Source organism: Mytilus edulis, unplaced genomic scaffold (genome assembly GCF_963676685.1).
Source record: "Mytilus edulis unplaced genomic scaffold, xbMytEdul2.2 SCAFFOLD_685, whole genome shotgun sequence".
Classification (NCBI taxonomy): Eukaryota; Metazoa; Mollusca; class Bivalvia; order Mytilida; family Mytilidae; genus Mytilus; species Mytilus edulis.
The window spans coordinates 1-24,321 of NW_027267190.1; the positions used below are offsets into that span (position 1 = coordinate 1).

The 24,321-nt window shown below is 30.4% G+C and overlaps 1 protein-coding gene and 1 long non-coding RNA gene across 2 annotated transcripts; both read left to right on the top strand.

Annotated features, from left to right (window-relative positions):
• Positions 1 to 737: 737 nt before the first annotated feature.
• LOC139504965 (uncharacterized) lies at positions 738 to 20,673 on the top strand (the record flags this gene model as incomplete). The annotated part of the gene is made up of 10 exons (XM_071294837.1): positions 738 to 815; positions 3,899 to 4,013; positions 6,923 to 6,969; positions 11,626 to 11,723; positions 12,692 to 12,741; positions 13,685 to 13,716; positions 16,247 to 16,343; positions 17,436 to 17,807; positions 18,150 to 18,190; positions 19,230 to 20,673. Coding segments are annotated over 10 exons (1,818 nt in total), but the record flags the coding sequence as incomplete, so codon positions are not given.
• A 1,908-nt stretch (positions 20,674 to 22,581) lies between these two features.
• Positions 22,582 to 24,025, top strand: LOC139504966 (uncharacterized). The gene is made up of 2 exons (XR_011659467.1): positions 22,582 to 23,170; positions 23,217 to 24,025. It is a non-coding gene; the product is annotated as an uncharacterized lncRNA (long non-coding RNA).
• The last annotated feature ends 296 nt before the right edge of the window (positions 24,026 to 24,321 follow it).

Here is a 24,321-nt window from a genome sequence, read left to right on the forward strand (position 1 = left end):
GGTCAAAAGTTTTAAATAGAATATTGTACAAAATACTTTCTGAATCATGAGTTGAATATTTGTTAGACTGAAGCATTTTCTTTTGGTAATGTGAAAAATATTAAATATATTGTGTATTCATGGGACTAGATTCTCAAGATATACATGAAGAATAGACCATTAATCAAACACAATAGAGTGTATTTATTGATGTTCTTTTTTTTTGAAATTTCCTGCTGGGTCTTTAACAGTTGGGTTAAGAATTCATTATGCCTTAAACAGCATGACCCAGATGGCTCTGATCTTGAACTTTTCCCATTTAATAATAATGTTGCAGTCCCTGTAAAACTGAAAAATATCATTGAAAAACTGAAAACTTCCTATTGAAATCTGAAAGTTACCTGCTATCTGTAACAAACTGATTTGAAGTGTTGTACATTTAAATGTGAGATTATGTTACGTAATTGTAAATCAAAACCATTTCTGTTTTGTCAGTGTTATATAGTTCTTTTATACTTCCTTTTTAGTACATAAGATGATTTATTCTAATCAAAACAAATTTTCAATACGTCAATGACATATTATAAACAGTTTGAAAGTTAAATTGAACTGAAAAAAAGTTTATAAGTTGATATAAAAATAATGTAAGCTTCTTTATTAAGCTTTAGTTTCTAAAGTACAAATTCTGACGTGCGTACATTACTGGTAATTGGAACTTAAAACGATGTGGTTGGTATTTTGCGAATATTGTGTAAAAGTATAAGCTGACAAGAATACATCACTACTGGGATTTTGTGGATTATAAAAAGTTGTGGCTTATATTTTTCAAATGTTGGGTAAAAGTTTAAACTTATTTTATAAATTCTGACAATTTAAAAAGAAGATGTGGTATGATTGCCAATGAGACAACTCTCAAAAGAGACCAAATGACATAAAAAATAACAACTATAGGTCACTGTACAGCCTTCAACAATGAGCTAAGCCCTTACCCACTAGGCATACATTACTCTGGTGAAACTTAAAATATAAAAAGTTGACTGGCTCTTATTTTTCATTTTTTTTTCATTTTTTGGTAAAATTATAAGCTGCATCATAGTATAAACTCTGACTTGCATCCGACACATTACTGAATTATTAGAACTTAAAAATTGTAGTTACTATGTTTTAGGCATTCTGTTGTTTTAAAAATGTAGTGTATTAAGCTTATGACATCCTGGACCTTATACTATAGCTGATGATCCTGGATTATATGTTGTAGTTTCCTTAATCCTACAAAACTTAAGTGTTGCCCATTACTGTCAATTCAGAAATTATTGTGTGCATATATTATTGTGATTGACTCAAATGAAAGTTAAATAATTGCTGAATAGAAAATATGCTATCAAAATTAAAAATACAGTCTTAATTATAAGATACCTATCTCCTTGCAAACTTTGCATTACAAACCCAAAACAATGCAAACATTTCTAAATTCATAGTAGTTTAGCATTCATGATTTATAGATATGTAATGTGCATTGTTAATGCATTTGATAGCAGACTTAATTTATGCATTAACAAGTAGTGTTTAGAAAGTCTGTGCTTTGAATGATGTGGAGCAAAGGAAAGTACCAATCATACATAAAATATATTATATCCGTATTGGCTAGATGATGAAGTCCTCGGAGGGAGAGGGGGCACACCTTTTATATACAATGTGATAGACATACTGCTGGAATAGGTCACCTTTTCAAGCTTGTAAATATATGATGAAGTCATGTTTTTATTAACCAATTGTTCTCTTTTGGCACTTTAGTATTCCACTCTTACATTACAGACCATTACACACCACTAGAAACCCAAACAATATGGGAAAAGGTTACATTTTTACCTTCGCAATATATATGAAAAGGTATACATTTTAAAAATCTTAATCATATGAAAAAGGTGGGGTAATAGAACCCCTTATAATTAAGTATTGAAGTAGCCCCACGAGCAAAGTTGCGCAGTCAGTGTCCTTCCAATAAAAAAGGAAACCGTATGAAAACATTTTTAATCAACATATTTGGCATAAATACACTTGCACATTTTATTAAGTCTGATTTTAACAGGCAGAGTAGAAAGGAAAATAGATTCTGTAAGAAATTTATGTCAATATGTCATGACTGAACAGGTTCATTATAAAAGCATATGATAAAATGCATCAGTGGATCTACTTTGGAAACTTGTTAAACATTTGCTGCTGAAAACACTTCTTTCACCTGATACAAAACTTGTACGATCACTTTAAAAGCTCGAAGTTTAAACCGACTAACTTTATATGAAGGAATGAAACAAGGCATGAAAGGAAACTAAAAAAAAATTTGAAAATTCATCATTTAATATAACACAATTTACACATTTAGAAGTTATTATAGTTTTGCAACCTTATAATGACAAAACCAGATAATAACTAGAATGTTGACAAGGTCATGAAAGACGGGCGAAAGATACCGAAGGGGCATTCAAACTCATAAATCAACAATAAACTGACAAATCCATGGCTAAAAAGAAAAAGACTGACACACAATAGTTCACAAAACACAACATAGAAAAGTAAAGACTAAGAAACACACACCCGACCAAAAAACTTGGGGTGATCTCAGATGCTACGGAAGGGTAAGCAGATCGTGCGCCACATGTGGCACTGGTCGTGTTGCTCATGTTAATACAAAGTTACCTAGAAACAAGTTGAATTTGTTAGGTCACAGTTATGAACTTTAGGAACTATAGCAAGATGATAAAGATACAGATATAGATAGTTTCTAGTATTAGGTTAAATTATATCTTGGTCTTTTAAGCAATAAGGTCACCAGTAAAGGCATATATACCTTATCACGTACACAGTTCTGATTATTGTTGGGTTTTTATTCAAAGAACCATATTCTGGCAGATTGTTGACATTCAAGTTAAATATATATTGATTTTTTTATTGTCCTACTTAAAATTAAATTTATTTAAAAGACGTGACTTTAAAAGGAATCAATATGTAACAGCTGTGTTCTCTGTCTATGTGGAGAATCTTTTAGTTGCCTGTTATTTTTAGTCTGTTACCTTAAATAATCATAACCTATAATACTTAATATTTGTAACCTTTTTCTTACAATACCAAACCTGATAAAGGTCAATAAGTCAATATCACAGGAGTAATCATTGGGAAATAAATACGAAATAAAATGGAAAAAAAAAAAATTTTGTATACAAAATCGATAATTTATCATCTTTAATCACAGTAGCTCATAGGAACGAAAGGGGTCATTATCTGTAATGAATACATAAAGATTAATTGATTACAATATGTATATGATTACAATATGGTTCATTATACAAACAAATAAAAAAAGGATATTAAATTTCACATGTAAAATAATCATAAATTGGTCGAGAGTTATTTCCCTTTGTGTGATGGCACATCTGTGGTTTGATAAACAGACATTGATTTAGTTAATGTCATAATGTCATAAAGATAGTTTGTCAACATCAATGCATGTAGATAGTTTTCTGCTGAAGATTTATTTAATATCAATTTCCCCTCTTCTAAATAGTTTTTTATTTTAAAGATTGTGTTAACTTGTTGAAATTTTATATACGGGCAGTAAATTTTTGGTATATGATAACGGGCAGTAAATTTTTGGTATATGATAACGGACAGTAATTTTTTGGTATATGATAATGTAGGTGGATTATAAGAGAATTGTATACATTTTTATGGTTTTATTTAATGGACTGAAAAATATTTTTATGACAAAAACACATTTCATATAATGAAAGCTATATGTTGAGAAAATATTGAAGATGGGATTGTTATTTTCAAAAGAAAGATAATCATTAAAATCCAATTTCATTAGTTATTTTAATGTAAAAAATGATGCAACTCATCAATTTTTTCTCACATATTTCAGGAAGATACTGGTATCTTTATAATAAAGCCCCCTGTACCATTTAGAATAGCTAAAGCCTTAGATCCACTGATATACAGGAACACAGAACTTGACATTTGGGAAGAAGACAAAAGAGGTAGGTTGTTCAGTTGTATTGTTGACAACAGGTGCTTGATGCAAAAATGAATGCTGTTCTGTAGGATTATAACTACAGTTTGTCAAATCATATGAAGTTTTAAAACTATATATGCTGTATGGAAGTATGATTTTAACTAAATTTAATGCAGTAGAAGTAAAAACTAAATTTAATGAAAATTCATTTTATGATAATCTGGATTTTATGAAATATTTTACATTGTTTGGTTCATTGTAAGTGTAGCCAAATACGACTTTTACATTAATTTAGATAACTGTGCAGCTGTTAATATATTGTGGCCATCATTTACTTGATATGGTAATCTTTTCAAGGTCAAACTTATTTAAAGATTTAGATAATATATTATTTCAATGTACAAGGAATTTTTTTTTATCTTGTATACTTAAACAGAGAAACATTTTATTAACTTGGAATAACATATTTTTATGCCCCACCTACGATAGTAGAGGGGGCATTATGTTTTCTTTTCTGTGGATTTGTTTGCTCATTCATCTGTCGGTTCATCCATCAGTTCGTCAATGTGTCCTGCTTTAGGTTTAAGTTTTTGTTTGAGGTAGTTTTTGAAGAAGTTAAAGTTCAATCAACTTGAAACTTAGTACACATGTTCCTTATGATTTGATCTTTTTAATTTTTATGCCAAATTATGATTTTTTTTACCCCATTTTCACGGTCAACTGAATATAGAAAATGAAAGTGTGAGTGGGGCATCCTTGTACTATGGACAAATTCTGGTTATATATAATTCTGTGTGAAAGGATTCTTTTAAACTTTAAGAATTTTGATATACACCATATGTCATAAATATTTGTCTTGTGTAATTTACTGCTACATCAATTCCCAACCATTGCACTCACATTTTCCTTTAAATTGTTAGACACACACAGATTCAACTAATTTACCCAGTAAATAACAATATGTATCCACTTGAGACGAGACGGTCAGAACTTGAAAATTTAACTATAGAGAAGCAAATCTATATTCATACACTTAGGTGACAGCTTTTACAATGTGTAAAAGTGCAAATTTGAATTAAAAAAAATCTTGTTGTTAAGTCACATATGAATTAGTTTTATCAATTTGATAATCAAATTGCATCTTTTCTGAATTATATTTGTATTACAATTATTTGACTCTTTGATACATTTAATTTGATATTTATTTCACATGCTTTGTTGCATTTGTCCCCCTACAGCTTAAATCTTGCAAATTTCCGAAGTCAACGCATAGTGAAACACTAGCAGTTTCAAGTCCTGTGGATTTTTTTTAGTGGGTACTATATTGCATTGATTAAAGAAAAGTTTCAAGTTTGTAGGTATCTAATTTGCTGAATTCTGCATACAAACTTGTAGAAAATTGTCATTTGTCAAACATTTTGGTTTCCCCTTTATGGCAAGCCAAAGTGGACAAAAAGAGCTATTTTCTAATATAAAAAATCATTTTCTAATATTAAAAAATCATTTTCTTATATTAAAAAATCATTTTCTAATATTAAAAAATCAATTTCTAATATTAAAAAATAATTTTCTAATATTTAAAAAATCATTTTCTAATATTAGAAAATAGCTCTTTTTGTCCACTTCGGCTTGCCATACCCCTTACCCGCCAAGTCCACCAAAACTTATTCCACGAATAATAATGAATCCACAGTAATTGACGGTGATTACAGTAGGAAATATTTTTTTTAAAAAGAAGAATTCTTTTTGAGAGTATAAAGCACAATTATATTTTGCTGTTAATAATAATTTTCCAAGTGGAGGGACACCAGAGGTAAGAACTATCAAGGTCACATGCATAAGGCTTTGATTAATATATTGTTTGTTTCCCCAATCCCGACCCTGCCGAGCCAGGTGTGGGTAGGTAGGTAGGGCAATAATTTTATTTTTCCAAAAAGCTTGAACATTATCGGATGATCCAGCAAGCCTGAAAATCAGAAATGAATAAAATAATATTTGACTTAGTTTTGACAATAAAATTTTATGAGTAGTACCATTTTTGCAGGGTCGGTCGGGATTGGGGAAACAAACAATATTTTATTTTAGGCCTAAAAAGAATGTCTTCCCATCTGACGTGATTCAAGGTGTATTGGTACAAGTTTAAACATACTGGTTTGTGTTCAGTTTCAAATTTCATTACGTTACACCCTATCATGGATTAAAAAAAAATATGTGTTGTGATCATTCATGCTTGATTATTGAATGTCTGATAATATAAATGAATGGAGGTTTATTGGTAGTGAAATTTTTACCCATTAAGACGTTTAAACTTAAATGCTGATTTAGATATTTTTTTTATCTGCTAGTAAAATTAAATCGATTTTGTAACTGTTATTAAACTTAAATGTTAATAGTATTTGCTATTATTTGATAATTTTGCTCCGTTTCCTAACTGTAAAGATGTTCAATTTTGCTGAATTTAAAATACACCATTCCCACATATCTACCGTTGACCAAAGTGAAACTGTTGAGGAACTAAATGAAACATGTTAAGTTTCTTAGAGCAAACATAATTTGATTGTCAAAATTGAAATTTATTGAAAGATCCAACCAAATGTCTCTTTCAGAAATGAACTAACTCATTGATTAAACATCTAAAAAACATTTCTAGTCTTTGAATAGAGACAGGTACAACCTTTTTCTCGAAGACCTTCAACATGTATTCAATGATAGCTGCAGACATTTCTAAATGTGGTCATTCCCATTTTCATTCTCAATTTTATCTGTTGTTTGTTTTTTATGTGGAATTTTTTGTGTGCGAGAACTGTGAATACAGCACCACTTTACATATAGTTACCAGTTTCATGCAGTATTCCATGTTATAAGAATCTTCCCTTTAATATGTGATTTGAAGCTTCGTTGATGAGCTCTTTATTCTATGGTCTTACATTTCAGAAGCAAGACACAAAGCCATTGTATACTGTCCTGGTGATAGGTGTATGGTAAGTACTTAAAAACATCAGAGGCGGATTAAAGGGCCCCACCTTTTGTGGAAAAAAATAGTTGTTTATAGAAGGAATCACTGAAGCATTACTGGTCCAGGTCCACTCTTAGGCAGTTAGTGGGCCCCCTCTTCTAAAAATTTCTAGATCCTCTACTAACACCGTTGGATGTAAGGTTTAAATCGTTTTTTATGATCATGTCTGTGATTAAGGCTATGTGTTATTTATTTACACCATATGGAATATAGCCATTGCACTGGGTTTCATTGTCAACTAAAAACTCTTTGCATTTTAATCCTATCAGAAATTACTTATAAAGACTACAAAAAAAAAAAAAGAATCTTAACGTCCAAAAATGATACTTTTAAATATCTAGGAATAGGTGCTGCTAGGCCTTTAAACTTTACAGCAGCTTTAAGGGTTGTCTGTACTGAGTTATCTCGGAGGGTTTAACAACCAATTTGTTCAATATTGTATGATGATCCTTAACTCATATTGTTCAAAATTGATAATAGATTTGTCACGGCAAATTTCTAACTTTGATTGAAGTATGTAAAAGTGATGTTATGAATGGATCGTTCATTGATGTTTTACTTAAGAATTGTTTTGAAGAGTGGATAAATATAGATATAGATTAGAGACACTCCCAATGCTACAGATGTTACTGATTTACACCATACTTGTCATGTACTAAGTTTAATCAAGTCGTATTGGAAACTTAAGTACATGACAAGTTGGAGAGTTCAAGAAGTCAAAGAATGACCTAATGTTCTTCATGTCACATTCAGTTTATTCCATCTTATTCAGGCCAATAGTCGGGTCAGGTCTCCCGAGAGAAGTTTTTAAACAGAACCTTGAATATAAGGAGTGGCAATCTTCTTACATAGAACAGCTAATTGTATCTTTTGGAGAAAAAAATTGTTTTGTAATTTTATTCACTGAACAGAATATGCTGTATTTTCATTGTACTTTTTGATTTCACATTTCAAACAATGTCAGTGCAAGCAATTTATACTGTGTCCACTATTCTTCCACCTCTTATAAAGAAATATGGTTAACACGAGATCAGCTTAATTCTTCCCTTAGTAATTGTGTAATCTGATTATACTGAGTATTCAGGATCCTTCTAGAGATTGCTATGAAATTGTAAAAGAGTTTTATAATTAGGTCAACCAAAACAAAAAATTGTTAAAATGTCTGAATAAGCATCTTTTATTTAAATAAAAAATAATAAAGAATCAAATGTATGAAAGTACACAAAATAAAATGTCGAGCAGAATAAGAAATATTTTTCAACTTGACACTATAAAGTAGATTTATTTTCATTTTATGCATTTTACAGTTACAGTTTTAATGAAAAAGATATGTTTGTCACTGCTCATGAATGACTGCACATTTAAATTTCAATGAAATGTGTATCAAATTTTTAATGCTTAATGTAATTTAATGAGAATTTGCTAACTATGGTCATCATTAATGCACCAAAAGATGACAAACATATTTAAAAACAACAAGTTTTGAGTATTTTTCTCAATTTGAAAAGAAATTCATTTCCTTGGAAACCCTGTTTGGACTTGATGCACTAGATTTGTAAAATGAGTTAGAGCAAATATGTATGAACTTATTGGTTCAACAGACAGAAAATGTATGCTACATTTAAATTGACACCCCACGCTATGATTCTAATAGATGATATCTATACTTAAATCCACCCAGTTTATATTAACCTAGCTAATGATTTCTTATCCTCGGATGCTGACCTCTGGCAAAATGAGACATTAAGATTGGTGATGTTCAGAATATTTGCTAATTACAGAATTAAAAAACAACTGTTTGAACGATAGTTTCCACTTAAATTGATGTTGGGAAGTAAAATGTAAACATTTTAATTGGCATAAACCAAACAATATATCCACTAAAAAGAGTGTTCAAATTGTATTCATTTTCAATCGGCCATAAAAAAAAAAATTCTTTTAAAATACAATGTATATACTAATCAGCATTTGAAATGTGCTGTACAGCTGGGTCCAAATCAAGGGACTCTATTTTTCATCACAAAGGACAAACATTTTAAGGTGACATGATATAAAATCTGACCAATCAGTTTTGACATATTTCTGCAGACAATAATTTTACATTGCTGGGATAGGATATCTTCCAATGTTGAGTCTGTTTCTCAGATACTGTAATAGGTCAACTATATATAGTATGTATGCCTGCGGCATAATAGTAAGATGAACATGTTTGTCTGGCAGGGTTCATCTGACCTTGACCTCGGTTCATTAGAATACATTAATGTTTGTGGTTTGTTTCCCCGAGTTATTCAATCAGGCAAGACACTTTAGCATGTGCACTCTTGTTTTATAATATAGACAGTATAATTACTAATTATAAAACATATATTGTTTAAGTTTTTTTGAAAATTATTATTCAGCAAATAAATAATAATTGAACATAAATTTTTATTTACTAGTAACCATTCATTTAAAACAAAATTATGTAACCCTTCAAAAAATCCATTTTGTAATTCCCTCTACTGAAATACGGCATAATACATTTTATGTAAATGTGAATCATATAATCAACGGAACAAATTTGTTATGTTTCTAAATTATTAAAAAAAAAATTTGCTATCAAAGTATTTAAAAAGTGAGTAATATATTTGACTTGTAACAACGATAAACTGGAAATGTTTTCTTTTATTTTACATTCAAGGCTATAAATTATAGAATTTTAAAAATATATGAGAGGCCTGATTAGGGGTGGGGGGTCTCATCAAGATTCACGAGTTGATTTTTTTGTCAATCAAGATTCACAGAAAATAAATTTCCATGATCATGGATCACAAAAATATAAAAAAAAAATGCCCCGATCACGAAGAACGAAAATAACCCATCATGCCCGTCATTTATTGAAAAATTATTTATTGAATTCAGCAGATGTTCCAAGATCGGGACAAATTTACATCCATTTAAAAAATTAATGGATTTATAAAACAAAGAAATTGCTGTCAAAAGTAAAAGTTATTATATTACACTTGAAACATCAACAAAAAGGTTTTCTTTACATTCAAGGCTTTTGAAAATTACATAATTTTTAAATATTTATAAAATTCAGCAGACATCCCAAGGTCAGGACAATTTTACATTAATGGATTAATTATTTATTAAAGTTTATGAGACCTATCATACTGGGGTAAATAGTAGTGTGAGAAATCTTTCATCTGATAGTTGTGAATATTTAAATGCCGAAGTGAAATAGAGGGAGTTTGCCAGTCTGAAGACACGGATGGGTGAATCTTTTTGCAGAAATGCTGTGATATTGTCCGGTTGAAGGGAGTTAATGTGAACGCCCAACAACATAATTGATATTTATTTTATATCTTATACACTCCAATGTGTGAGATATTTTTGTTTATTTATTTATGTTTGCAAGTCACGACTAGAAAAAGTATAAGTTGTTTAAAATTTCATAATCTAATCATTTATACATATAGTGGAACCCTCTGCCCTTTTTAAATGTCATCGTGGACAGGAATTGTTGTTATAATGGATTTTAACTCTTAGTACATGTAGTAGGTAAATAGAAATTTAGTCTTGCATAGCAATGTCTTAGCTAATTTATATATGTTAAAGATGACCATGCAGTGTTTTCGAAATACTTTCATATATTCAAAATGTGTTTTATGTCTGGTTTTAATTTTTTTATATTCTTATTTTACGATCATCCTATATTCTGATGTGCATTATTACAACAAGCAAAAGCATAGATGAGGTACTTGCACTGCAAAACGGGAATATGAAATCGACAAATAAGTCTTTTAGAGTGCTATATATTATGAGGGGGTTAGGAGGGGTCTTGTTCCCGAAATCCCGGGCTTAAAAACACGATATCCCGAGGTCCCGAATAAATAAATTAAAATCCTGACATCGAGTAATTTGAAAAAAGAATTCCAGGATCCCGAAATGGTCAATCCTGAAATTCAGAGCTTAAAATCACGATCCCGGAGTCCGGATAAAGGTCCTATCTCCCCCTCTATTATGTATTAGAAAATTAGCTGACATTAGTTTTCATATATGTTTCAATTGTTTAAATATCAGTGAGAGCTATAGACTTTAAAAAAATTTGGATATCTCCTGATGACTTGTCTTTTCAACAGCAATTAAAATTCCTCTCCAAATATTACGCTTAACCATTGATTTCAATATAACAAGATGTTTGCACTGTAGAAACTAATTTATTGTTTCCCATCATATAATCAGGAAGTTGTGTATTAAGTTTCATCAGAATTAATCGAGCATATAAATTCAGCAATTTTGAAAACAAAAAATGATCTTGGATTTAAAAGCTAACAAATGCTTTTCCTGAAATTTAAGAAGTTGGAATTTAAAAACATACTGAGTAATGAGTGTCCAATTTCAAATAGATGACAACAATTTAAAAGACCTATAAAAAATCTTTTGCTTAAATCATTGTTATATTCAATTGCTATATATTTCATACAAATCCATACATTTCTTCTACTTAAGATGTATATGGTCAGATGGTGATCATGAACAGATACTTTCTGAATTGAAATTTAAATGATTAAGGTTAATCGTTTACTCTTGTGAGCCTAAGCATGAAAATAATAACATTGATTATTTATGTTTGTAGATAGTATCTGAAGAAGGAAAACAATTATATCATGGACACATACAAGAAGTGTTTGACAACAAAGCTGTGGTAGCATTTATTGAAGAATTAGGTGAAAGGTAGGCATCCCACATGTCTCAAGTCCTCTGTTGTAAAATGGAAACCTGTATCTTGCTGATCTCAGCAATATTTAGTATTAAGATAAAGTATTGTTTTTTTTCTTGTAATAATTAAATACTTTAATATGTACATTTAATATCTTATGAGGAACTCTGCATTCAAATGGTAGTCAACTTTCATCTTAGTTATTCTAATAATATTTATGAGTTGTCTCCCATTTGGTCTTGAATATACAAGTACAAAGCTACTGTAGTATTCTGTTGACAGTTGATAGGCTTCATGGAGAGTGAACCTTCAATGGCATTTATATTAAGGACATGTTTGAAACCTTTGTTTTGATATGCATCTTTATCTTTCTTCTCTCTTAGATATTTAATCTACCCTTGCAAAGCAGTGTTAAGCAATATTTGTTAGGTTTGGAATAGTTGCATGTTCAAAATAAAATGTAGAAATAAACCTTTTTAAGAAAGCTGTTAAATTTTTTCTCTATAAAACTTGGAACTGACACCTCCCCCAGAAATTAAAAAAAATAAATAATAAATAACACCAATAAGCAGTTAAAATTAAGTGAATGCAACCCTACATCAGATAAGATTAAAAATTTATAAAAACACACTTTTGCATTGCTCGTGTACACTTGCAGCTATAATTTTGCTTTTAATAAGTTGAGGAGGAATGCATTTTATTTAGACAATTAAAATGATTATTGACCCTTTCAGTCTTTATTCTTATTATTATACTGGAAGTGTTTATTGACCTTTTAAGTTTAAGGAGATAATCTTGTGATTTCGACTACATTTTGTTGTTGTTTTGAAATTGTAATGGACCTTTCTAAGTGGAGATAATCCTGTGATGTCAAATGCATCTTGTTATTGTTTTGTAATTGTAATGGCCCTTTGTAAGTAGATAATCTTATATCTGTATTATGGAGATTTTATTAATACCAGGACTTCCTTCTTAATTTCAGGAGAGAAGTAGATGTAGATAGACTACGTCCAGACAAATCGGCTAAAGCTAGTAAGTCACAAAACTTTAGTAGTGATTTGGTGAAATAAGACATTTGAATATTATTTAGGAGTATTTGATATTTTTGTGATTTTTGCCATCGAGAGGACAACTTATAGGTAAACTATTATTTTTAATTGTCATTATAATACATAATTTCATGCAACTTTTGCCCTAATTTTTTTTTTTAAAAATCAGTTGGATAAATAAAATGCATATTGCAATTTTCAGGAACATATTATATTTCTGATTTTTATCATTGAGAGTTAATTATGTTGTATGTAAAACTATCATTTTATCATTGTAATTATATAAAATTATTACATTGGTTGCAATGAATTACATTGATTTCCCAGTCAAATAAAAACCGATAATTTCACATGTGAAATAAACGTGGTTATTTCACTCTCTGACGTCATACAACAATAGGCGTTGTCAAGACGTCGATAACGTCGGATCAAAACATGCGTAGGAAAAATATATAGTTCCTTACATTTTCTATATTAATTTCACAAAAAAAGAGCCATTTGCCAATGTAATAAAACTTGTGACCGAACAACACTGATAATTAACTCATGCGCTACACACATTCGTGAATTAATGTGTTGTTCGGTCACTCGTTGAATATTTTTCTCTATTTGAATTCTTCGATTAGTTATTCTGTAATTAATTTTATCAATTTTTTTCCCCAATTAAATTGCAGTTTGATAGAAAAATTGCACATTCTGATTTCAATCTGTAATGTTTTGTCCTTTTGAATGATTATATTTCATTATTGTTTTTTTTGTTTTTGTTTTAAAAGCTTTTCAATTCTAACTTATTACAGTTTGTATTTTAATATTTAGAAAAATTTCTATTGTGATGACTTCCCTTGAAACTACAATACCTCTTGTGAATTTGAATGATAAATAAAAATGAAAAACAAAACAATTAATTTTATCTCATCTTTTTTTAGGATCTATTATTAAACATTGGCAAAAAAGGCGGGTAAGTGTACATTACTTAAGTTTTCTTTTAACTTTTTATACGACCGCAAAAATTAAAATTTTTTGGTCGTATATTGGTATGATGTTGGCATTGTCGTCTGCGTCGTCTGCGTCGTCGTCGTCGTCCGAATACTTTTAGTTTTTGCACTCTAACTTTAGTAAAAGTGAATAGAAATCTATGAAATTTTAACACAAGGTTTATGACCACAAAAGGAAGGTTGGGATTGATTTTGGGAGTTTTGGTCCCAACATTTTAGGTATTAGGGGCCAAAAAGGGCCCAAATAAGAATTTTCTTGGTTTTCGCACTATAACTTTAGTTTAAGTAAATAGAAATCTATGAAATTTTGACACAAGGTTTATGACCACAAAAGGAAGGTTGGGATTGATTTTGGGAATTTTGGTTCCAACAGTTTAGGAATTAGGGGCCAAAAAAGGGCCCAAATAAGCATTATTTTTGGTTTTCGCACAATAACTTTAGTATAAGTAAATAGAAATCAATGAAATTTAAACACAAGGTTTATGACCACAAAAGGAAGGTTGGGATTGATTTTGGGAGTTGAGGTCCCAACAGTGTAGGAATTGGGGGCCAAAAAGGGGCCCAAATAAGCATTATTCTTGGTTTTCGCACCATAACTTTAGTATAAGTAAATACAAATCTATGAAATTTAAACACAAGGTTTATTACCAATAAAAGGAAGGTTTGGTTTGATTTTGGGAGTTTTGGTCCCAACAGTTCAGGAATAAGGGGTCCAAAGGGTCCAAAATTGAACTTTGTTTGATTTCATCAAAAATTGAATAATTGGGGTTCTTTGATATGCCAAATCTAACCGTGTATGTAGATTCTTAATTTTTGGTCCCGTTTTCAAATTGGTCTACATTAAGGTCCAAAGGGTCCAAAATTAAACTTAGTTTGATTTTAACAAAAATTGAATACTTGGGGTTCTTTGATATGCTGAATCTAAAAATGTACTTAGATTTTTTATTATTGGCCCAGTTTTCAAGTTGGTCTAAATCGGGGTCCAAAATTAAACTTTGTTTGATTTCATCAAAAATTGAATAATTGGGGTTCTTTGATATGCCAAATCTAACTGTGTATGTAGATTCTTAATTTTTGGTCCCGTTTTCAAATTGGTCTACATTAAAGTCCAAATGGTCCAAAATGAAACTAAGTTTGATTTTAACAAAAATTGAATTCTTGGGCTGTTTTGATATGCTGAATCCAAACATGTACTTAGATTTTTGATTATGGGCCCAGTTTTCAAGTTGGTTCAAGTCAGGATCCAAAATTATTATATTAAGTAGTGTGCAATAGCAAGAAATTTTCAATTGCACAGTATTCAGCAATAGCAAGAAATTTTCAATTGCACAGTATTCAGCAATAGCAAGAAATCTTCAATTGCACAGTATTGTACAATAGCAAAAAATTTTCAATTGCACAGTATTGTGCAATAGCAAGAAATCTTCAATTGCACAGTATTGTGCAATATCAAATATTTTCAATTGCACAGTATTGCGCAATAGCAAGAAATATCTAATTGCACAATAATTGGAGTTATCTTTCTTTGTCCAGAATAGTAGTTGAATCAACTTAAATCATTTTTTTATACAATATACAATGTATATTCACTTTTACTATCAACTGATAAATTAAAACAATTTCTACCATTCAGTGATAACAAGCGCTTTATTTTACATTTTAATATTTTATGATGTATTTAAATGAGTAGTTATTGTTGCAAACTCCATTAGAAATTTGAATTGAGATAAGTTTTGGAAAAAGGGAAAAGGGGGGGGGGGGGGGGGGGGTGGTGGTTAAATTTTTCTCATTTCAGATTTCATAAATAAAAAGAATTTCTTAAAACATTTTTTTTGTGAGGATTAATATTCAACAGCATAGTGAATTGCTCAAAGGCAAAAAAAATATTTTAAGTCTCATTAGACCACATTCATTCTGTGTCAGAAACCTATGCTGTGTCAACTATTTAATCACAATCCAAATTTAGAGCTGAATCCAGCTTGAATGTTGTGTCCATACTTGCCCCAACCGTTCAGGGTTCAACATCTGCGATCGTATAAAGCTGTGCCCTGCGGAGCATCTGGTTATTTATCACAATGAATATAAATGACTTTTAGGTTTTCCGGTATACACATGCATGCATTTGATATTATAATTTTGAAATGTATATATCAACATATTTAAAAAAGTGGATTTCAGAATTTCCTATACTTTTGCTCTAACCTTGTATAAAAGAGGACTGATTGATTGATGTAAATTTACAGAAAGAATTTGTTACAAACTTAATTTTTTCTTTTATTTCTAAATCCCATGTTATCGTAAGCAGAAGTGAACATATTTGTACTGTTGATTGTTTGTTTTCTCAAAGATACAAATTTTTGTATATTCATAATTAATTCATGTCTGTGTGTATTGATGTAGCTCCTTGATATAAGCCTATATTTTATTTCGTTGCATGCATGTTTTGATAGCCTTGGTGTTGTTGTTATGGATGGGTTTTATGTTTTATTACAGATGAAAGCAATGACTGTTGAACAGAACCTCCCCCCTCGCATGACTCAGCCTGCAGCTCTCCCTCCTCCTCTTCCTCTTTCTAATGTACAGAATGACAGTAAGTAAGAATGTGGTGTAGCTATTTATAAAAAGGATGTGTGGCTGTTTGTTGAAAATTAGACAGCATTTAATTAAAAGGGTGTGTGGCTGTTATTGGAAGACCTTGGAAGGTTTGACAGCAGTCGATAAAAAAGGGGGCATGATACTTATAGAAAGGGGTCGGTCAGTCATTGGAAGGTGGGATGGAAAGTTAGTTGATTAAAAAGGGGCATGACAGTTTAAAGAAAGTGGGTGGGGTTGTTATTGGAAGTTGGGATGGTAGTTAATACAAACAGGGCATGGGAGTTATTAGAAAGGGTGTGTATCTATTATTAGAAAGTTTGACAGCAGTTAATTTAAGTAGGCATGGCATTTTATAGAAAGGGGTGGGGAATGTGAAACAGATAGACTGTTAATAAGAAGGGGCATTCAGTTTATAGAACAAAGGGTTTTTCATTTTTTGGAAAGGGGATATAGAAGTGACTAAAAAGGGCATTGTTGTTAATAGAGATGGGGTGGTCTGTAATTGGAAGGTATGATAGTAGTTAAATGAAATAAGGGACTTTCTACTAGTAGCAAGTAGTATGTGGTTATTTGGAATGGTGCATTGGAATATGGTAGTAAATGAAGTTCTTTGAAAGTGAGAAATTGCAGTATTATAACTAACATGGATATGTTGGGAAACTGTTGGATCATATTGACAATTTATTTAAGAATTTACTTTGGTGTCTAGAACAAAAATGTTACAGCGAAAGTTAGTTAAAGCTATTAAGGCTGCTTTTGCTTGAATTCTATTCAAATTCTTTTGACAATTCTATTTGTATTTACTAGTTGGTGGTAAGATAGTATTGTAATTAAGTACTAGGTATACAGTAAAACTACCTTTCAGTACATAACTTAAGAAAGGTTTTAGGGTTTAATTGGTTTTTAGAATGAGTCCTCAATTTGTAGTTTATTATACCTTACACTCTATGGTAAATGTTTCCTGTGTTATATCATTTCGGTTATGGGTAATGTCCTTCAACAGTTGCATGTTGTTTACTCTACTATTTGAAGATTAAGTGAAAATTGGATAAACATTTCCAATATAATATGACATGATGCTTTTCAGAACAAGCAGTACCAGTATCTAATATGCCACCACCTCCACCAGTTACAATGGCTGTCCCAATGCAGCCACCACCAGTCTTCCATCAACCTCCACTTGTGGCATACGGTCCAATGATGGACCAACCACCACATCCACATACGAATGTGCCTGTAGCATGTCTTGGTATGGATGGCCAGCCACCACCGATGCCACCTCATATGATGAATGGTGGTGCTATGGTTGCCTATAATGGTGAGAACGGCATGATGGGACAAGAAAGTATGACAAATCCCGTTGTTTATGTTCCATTCATGGAAACGATTATGCCTACAGAAGTTAATGTGGATTATCCTCCTTCTGAAGATTCCAGGGGACTGGATCTCCCTCTTAATGGTAAGTATTTTATGAAGAGTGACAATACTAATTGATGATAAGAGAACATGGCCGCACAAGGCCTCTATGTTTGGATTAGAACAAATTAGGTACTATGGATTAATTTATTTTCATCGAATAATTAACACTTGCAAGTTCATGGAATTTCATTTTTATGGTTATGTTGATTGCACAACAGCCTTTAGAAATTTTGTTCACGAAAGCAATGAAAAATTGGTACTGTCCGTGACTTTATCATATTCAACGATTTTTTACTGCTTGAATAGAAAGTATAAAACTTGCCTCTTTTGTCACTTCCTAACTTTAATTTAATAATTTTTAAAATTCTGTTTTCTCTTTCAGATATCAACACACTGAGATTTTTCTTTAACCTTGGTGTCAGTGTAAGTATTCATTTTTCTCAAAAACGTAAGAAATTCTATTGACAAATAGATTGTAGTAGCGTTTACATGATATAAACGTGTTGTGATGGCATAAACTTTTCATTCATAGGATCATACCTGATTGATTATATGTCTAATAACAAAGATTAATAATAGCAATAGTTTATGAATATGTGCAAGCCGTGAGATATTTACACAATTTACAATGGGTAAATGTAAAAGTGAATCTAAAAGTGAAACTTTTCAGATTGTGATGTTTCAATGGAATAAATTACAAACTTTTCAGACAATGAAGAACATTTTGGGACAATTCAGTTGTAGCTGACTTAGTACTTCAATACAAATAAACTATTATATATTTGTTTAGGGGCCAGCTGAAGGACGCCTCCAGGTGTGGGAATTTCTCGCTACATTGAAGACCTGTTGGTGACCTTCTGCTGTTGTTTTTTCTATGGTCGAGTTGTTGTCTCTTTGACACATTCCCAATTTCCATTCTCAATTTTAAAGCAAGTTTAGAATTGAATACATGTGAATTGTTGCATTGGCAATCATGCCACATCTTGTAACTTTTATACCAAGGCTATTCTGAACGTTCAAAAATCACTAGTACAACTATTTTGTAGTACACAGTGAATACATTGTTTTCATTAAGTTAAAATGAGAATTCAAAACAAAAACAGAGTATTTTTGCTCTAAATCTTTAAATCCTTGACTTCCAAATGTATGTATGACATTTGAGAGTGTACATCAATGTGAAACAACCAACCAACAAAAACAAGTTTAACAATGGAGTGGTGTCTAAACAATGTCAAGCTCTAAATATGAAACTGTATTTGTATCTAATGCGTATACTGAATATGCATGAAATATTTGCTACTGGACGTTAAACAACTAACAATCAACCAATGTAGTGGGTATACCCCATATTAAAAATTATTTAAATCAATTGGGATGGATTGATTACCGAGGTGATAGATAAAGTGCAATGTTATTATAATCAAATATAAGTATCAATAATAGAAGATGTTTTTCATTTCAGCATTACAGAACTGTTAGTCTTCTGAGTCACTCCATGGCTGCTAGTCACAATGGAATCACACAGGGTCAGTCTCCGATAGTTTTATGTCAGTCTGCCCCGGTAACAAAATATAAAACTAGTCCTAGTAATGGAGTTGATTATGCTCCCGTCTTTTCAACTTTCATACAACCAACGACACATAGTCCTGACAATGGTAATGAAAATGATGATAGAAGTAGTAACATATCGAATGATAGTGGGTGTGAGGCAAACAAGAATGATAGCGAACAAGATAATGTCAAAAACAACGAGGGTAGCATGATCGAGAGAAATGGTAATAGTTCAGATATGTCAATATCCGATTCTGTCAGCACTCCTCCTCCAGAGATAGAAACATCGTCAGATCATGGTTATAAGACTGTCAAACGTAGAAAATATTTTATGTATAAAAATCTCAAACTTATCAAGCCTATCAAAGAAATACCAAACAAATATCTTGATTTGTTGAAATATTTAAGTCTTGAAAAATCAAGGTGTGAAGGTGAACCAATTATTTTGGCACCCCAGAATATACCTCAACCTGTTAATGTTGGGAATATGGCACACAATCAGATGCCTCTGTCACAGTGTAATTCATGTAATGTCAACTTGAATCCCTCGGCACAAAGTTTTGTTCCAGGGAAAGTTCCAAGTGGCATGGTAATATCAAATTTACCAAATAGTTGTAGTAGTCAAGGCAACAATAGTACAATTAATAGTAAGAATAGCATGCCACCACCATCTTCTCCTTCTGTGCACAATGCATGTTCTAGTCATACTTGCCTGCCTAATATGCCTAAACCATATGTATCGCCACATAACATTAGCTTTTCACATTTTCATACCATTCCCTTTCCAGCAGGTCAATGAAGATCACCAAGATTTAGCGTCATTCACAAAGGTGCAGGGTCTCCGCCTCATTTTCAGATGTTGGTGACGGAAGAATAAAAGAAATTGACATTTTGTATTTTGATGCTCAACAAATGTTCATGCATTAACAACCATTCATCAAAATCAGAAATCCAAATTACAAATGAACTTATTCTAGTCATATGAATGTTTACTTCACAGACAATTGTTGCCATGGTGATGGGTTTTTAGTTCTTTGGTTGTGGATGTAAAGTTTCTATATATATAAATATCTGCACATATGTTTCTTCTATAAATACTATATTATCATACAGCAGACTGTAATTTAAATGTTGATGGGTTCAATAATCAAATATCAGATATGAGGGGACCATTCTTTGGTAGAGGAACTTGTAAAAATGTTTCATGTCAATTCTTGTTCACATTAAAGTGCTTTAATTTTTATCATCTCGTCTTCGAAACGGCTGATGAGTTCAAGATAATAGAAAAATTTGAAATTGGGGGTCATTTTTTTAAAGAGGGATAAGTGAAGAAATAATCTAATTTAGAATTCAAATGCAATAACAAAAAAAAAACTCTTTTTGTTTCAGATGCTCTTCAATTTCTAGTGAAATTTCCAAGACAAAATCTGAGTTCTGAAAAGTTAGAAATGGGGCACTAATTAATGATTTATAATTGAACTGTCTGCTGTATACACATATTTTTCATATAATGTATATAACTTTCTTTCACCGTTTGTATCACTGGACTATGTTGCATATCATTTACAATTGGCAGCAATATTATAACTTTTTTTGTACTTTAAATACTTAGTTTTATAACAATCAACATTAGATATGCACATTTGAATGAAAAATTTAATTTTAAAAACCAAATTACTTTTCAACTACATATGTTTTCATCAATTAAAAGTCCTATAGTAAATGTTCATAGAGTCACAGTGCTTGTTTGTAATACACAGTACTCTCAAGTCATGTTTGCTTGTAAATTTTTGTGATTTCTAAGGATAACTGTAAAATTTATTACCAGTAGAAACATGGACCAGATTGATTTTTAAATTGATCATTTTTTTTTTTATCATTTAGAAAGTATACAGTTAAGAATATAACCTTTTTTGTCAACACAAAATGTTGACTCTTAAAAAGTTAGTTGTCATTGTTACATTGCTGTCATTTTATATTTATTGCTTCTTACACCCTACTCTAACCCTACCTTATATCATGCTTGCATTATTATTTTAAACATTATTTCATACTCGTAGATTTTCATACCAAAAACAGGTACATTTTTGCCTTTCTGCTTGGTTATAGGTAAAACTGGAGAAAATGCTATTTCTCAACTTTTTAAACACATTTGAATTTCAGATACTCAACTTTTTAAACACATTTGAATTTCAGATACTCAACTTTTTAAACACATTTGAATTTCAGATACATTTTTGCCTTTCTGCTTGTTTGCAGGTTAAACTTGAGAAAATGCTATTTCTTAATTTATTTTTAAAAAGACATGTTTCAGTTTTCATTTATAATCTTTTAAGAGGTTTAACCCTTTTAAGTTACATATATGCCATTTATAAATTTTACAGACATTTTACAAAACTTACGAATTTAATCAGCTATATTGTACCAGATTTTACTTTCATGATATAAATTGTATTTTATCAGCATTGAGCATAATAATATCATGAAAACCACAGTTTTAGTTTGTGTCGGAAGTTTTATATTAGTGCTACAGTGTTAATTTCATGTAAATATATGTATGAAGTGTGTATAGTTGTTATAGTGTCAAAGTTAAAGATATTAAGTTTGATTTATCATTCAAAATGTATACTGAGACATTCCAATATTAAATGTGTCAAGTTAGAAATGTTGTTAGTCATAGAATGTTTGGTTTTACAAAGTGTTCAAAATACCGTTGCTTTTTAATTTTTAAGCAAGGTGATATGAATAAGATTCCAATAGATTTTGTTTTTATTAAACAGGTTTTCTGAAAGCACAGGTTATATTGCAGGAGATACTTGTCTGAATCTTCTTCTATATTGTCTTGTGTGTTCTTGCATATGAAATAACTTTTTCTATTTGTGTTTGCATATTTTGTGTAAACCAGTTTAAAAATAGTAAAAAGTGGCGATTCAAAATTTTTTTCTTCCACAGAAGAAGCAATCAAATCTAAGCAAAAATCTTTTTTGAGATAAACTTACATTTTAGTTGTAGATAAGTCATTAAAATATTCAGTATTTTTACAGTCGTAAAAATATTCAGTATTTTCATGAAACAGTTAAGAGATACATTTTCATGTTGAAATCTTGTTTGACATCTGAATGTGATTTTTGTCTTTTTTTTATAATGACAGTTTTAGAAGCAAAATTGCAAGTTATCTTTAAAATACCAACAATAATTAAAGTTTGTGATTATGTTATATTTACAAAGTTAAAACTCTGTATGCATATTAAAACATTTTTTTTTTATTAGATTGTTAGCTTCACTGAGAGATTTAACTGTAATGCAAAACATAAGTTTATTTTGATGAAATAGTAATTTAAAAAGTGTTCAGCACTGGATAAATGGCATCAAACACAAATCTTGTATTTCTTTAGTTCTTGATGTTTTCATTTGACAACACAGAAAATTTATTTTGTAAATCTTTTGTATACCAACTTCAAACATAATATACATTAGTGTTCTAAGAACACATATCTTCTCATATTTATAGTTTTCTGTTCTGAAAAGATTGAGATTTGATTCAGAATTAAAATATTTGACATATGTAAGTGTAATATATGTGTAAAAATATCTTTTTTGTAGTAGATTTAGAAAGTTTAGTTTGACCTCACTCTAAGGCATACAATTTTTGCTCATGTGGATTAAGTGAAACAAAACTATGTCTTGTATCTTGTGAATGGACTTTATTTTGAGGTGTAAGAAATGGTTTTGTTTATGTGAAAGAAATATTTATTTTGAGGTGTAATAAATGGTTCTGTGTAGGTAAAAGAAATAGTTCTGTTTGGGTGCAAGAAATATTTATATTGAAGTGTAAGAAATGGTTCTGTTGAAGTGAAAGAAATAGTTTTGTTCAGATGAAAGAAATAGTTTTGTTCAGATGAAAGAAATAGTTTTGTTCAGATGAAAGAATTATTTTTTGGTGAAAGAAATGAATGATTTTTTGAGAAATTGTATGATGAGATGCATTTGAGCAAAAATTGCATGTTATTGTTTTGTGATAATACAATTATTCTATTAGATAGTGAATCTAGGATTTAACTCTTTTAGACATTTTTAATTCAGAGCATTTACTGAATATTTCTAAAATGATTTGCTAGTAGACAATCAAGTTTTAAAGAAAAGAATTTCAATAAACAGAAGAGAGTGTATTTCAATGAGATTGCAAAACCAAAAAATGGCACCTAGTCTGGATACCCTTCATCAAAGATACCTTATAAGGACTTTCAAAAACTCCGCTTTGTAAAATAAGTTGTTGACAAATTAATTTTTCAATTAAGCAGTTGTGTACTTACTGATAAATTAATTGTTAAATTATGAATAAATTTTTGGTCTTGAATGTATATATCAAAATGGACAAAAAGAAATGAAACGTCTTTATTTTCAACACGATTAATCAAATTATAATCAAACTTATAAGACACTCCAAAAAATATGTGATAGCACCTTGGTCAAATGAAAACCATAGCAGTTTTGAGAGTTAAATCCTAGACAATTTATATACAAAGTGTATTATATATATATACAACTTTCACCATTCCTGCAATGAAGAAGATGATTGTTAATATTATGATTCCTAATGATCTGTTTGTTAGAGTTATTATTGTTATGTCGTCCTATACATGTTTTAATCATTTTGAATCATTTAATTTTTTATTCCATTTAACATCAATAAAACATTCATTATAATTGTGTTTTTATTATGCTTCTTCTAGACACATTATGTTTTCTCGTCTGTTTGTCTGTCTGTCCTGCTTCAGGTTAGAGTTGTTGGTCAAGGTAGTATTTGATCAAGTCCACTCAACTTGAAACTTGAAACTTAGTACCGGGACACATGTTCCCTATGATTTTTCTAATTTTATTGCCAAATTAAGAGTTTTGATCCGTTTACTATGGACACATTTTATTTTTTTTCTTTGTTTAGAAAAGAGGTATTTGGAGAATATTGGGACAGCAACCCAACAACAAAGATCACCCCCCAAAAA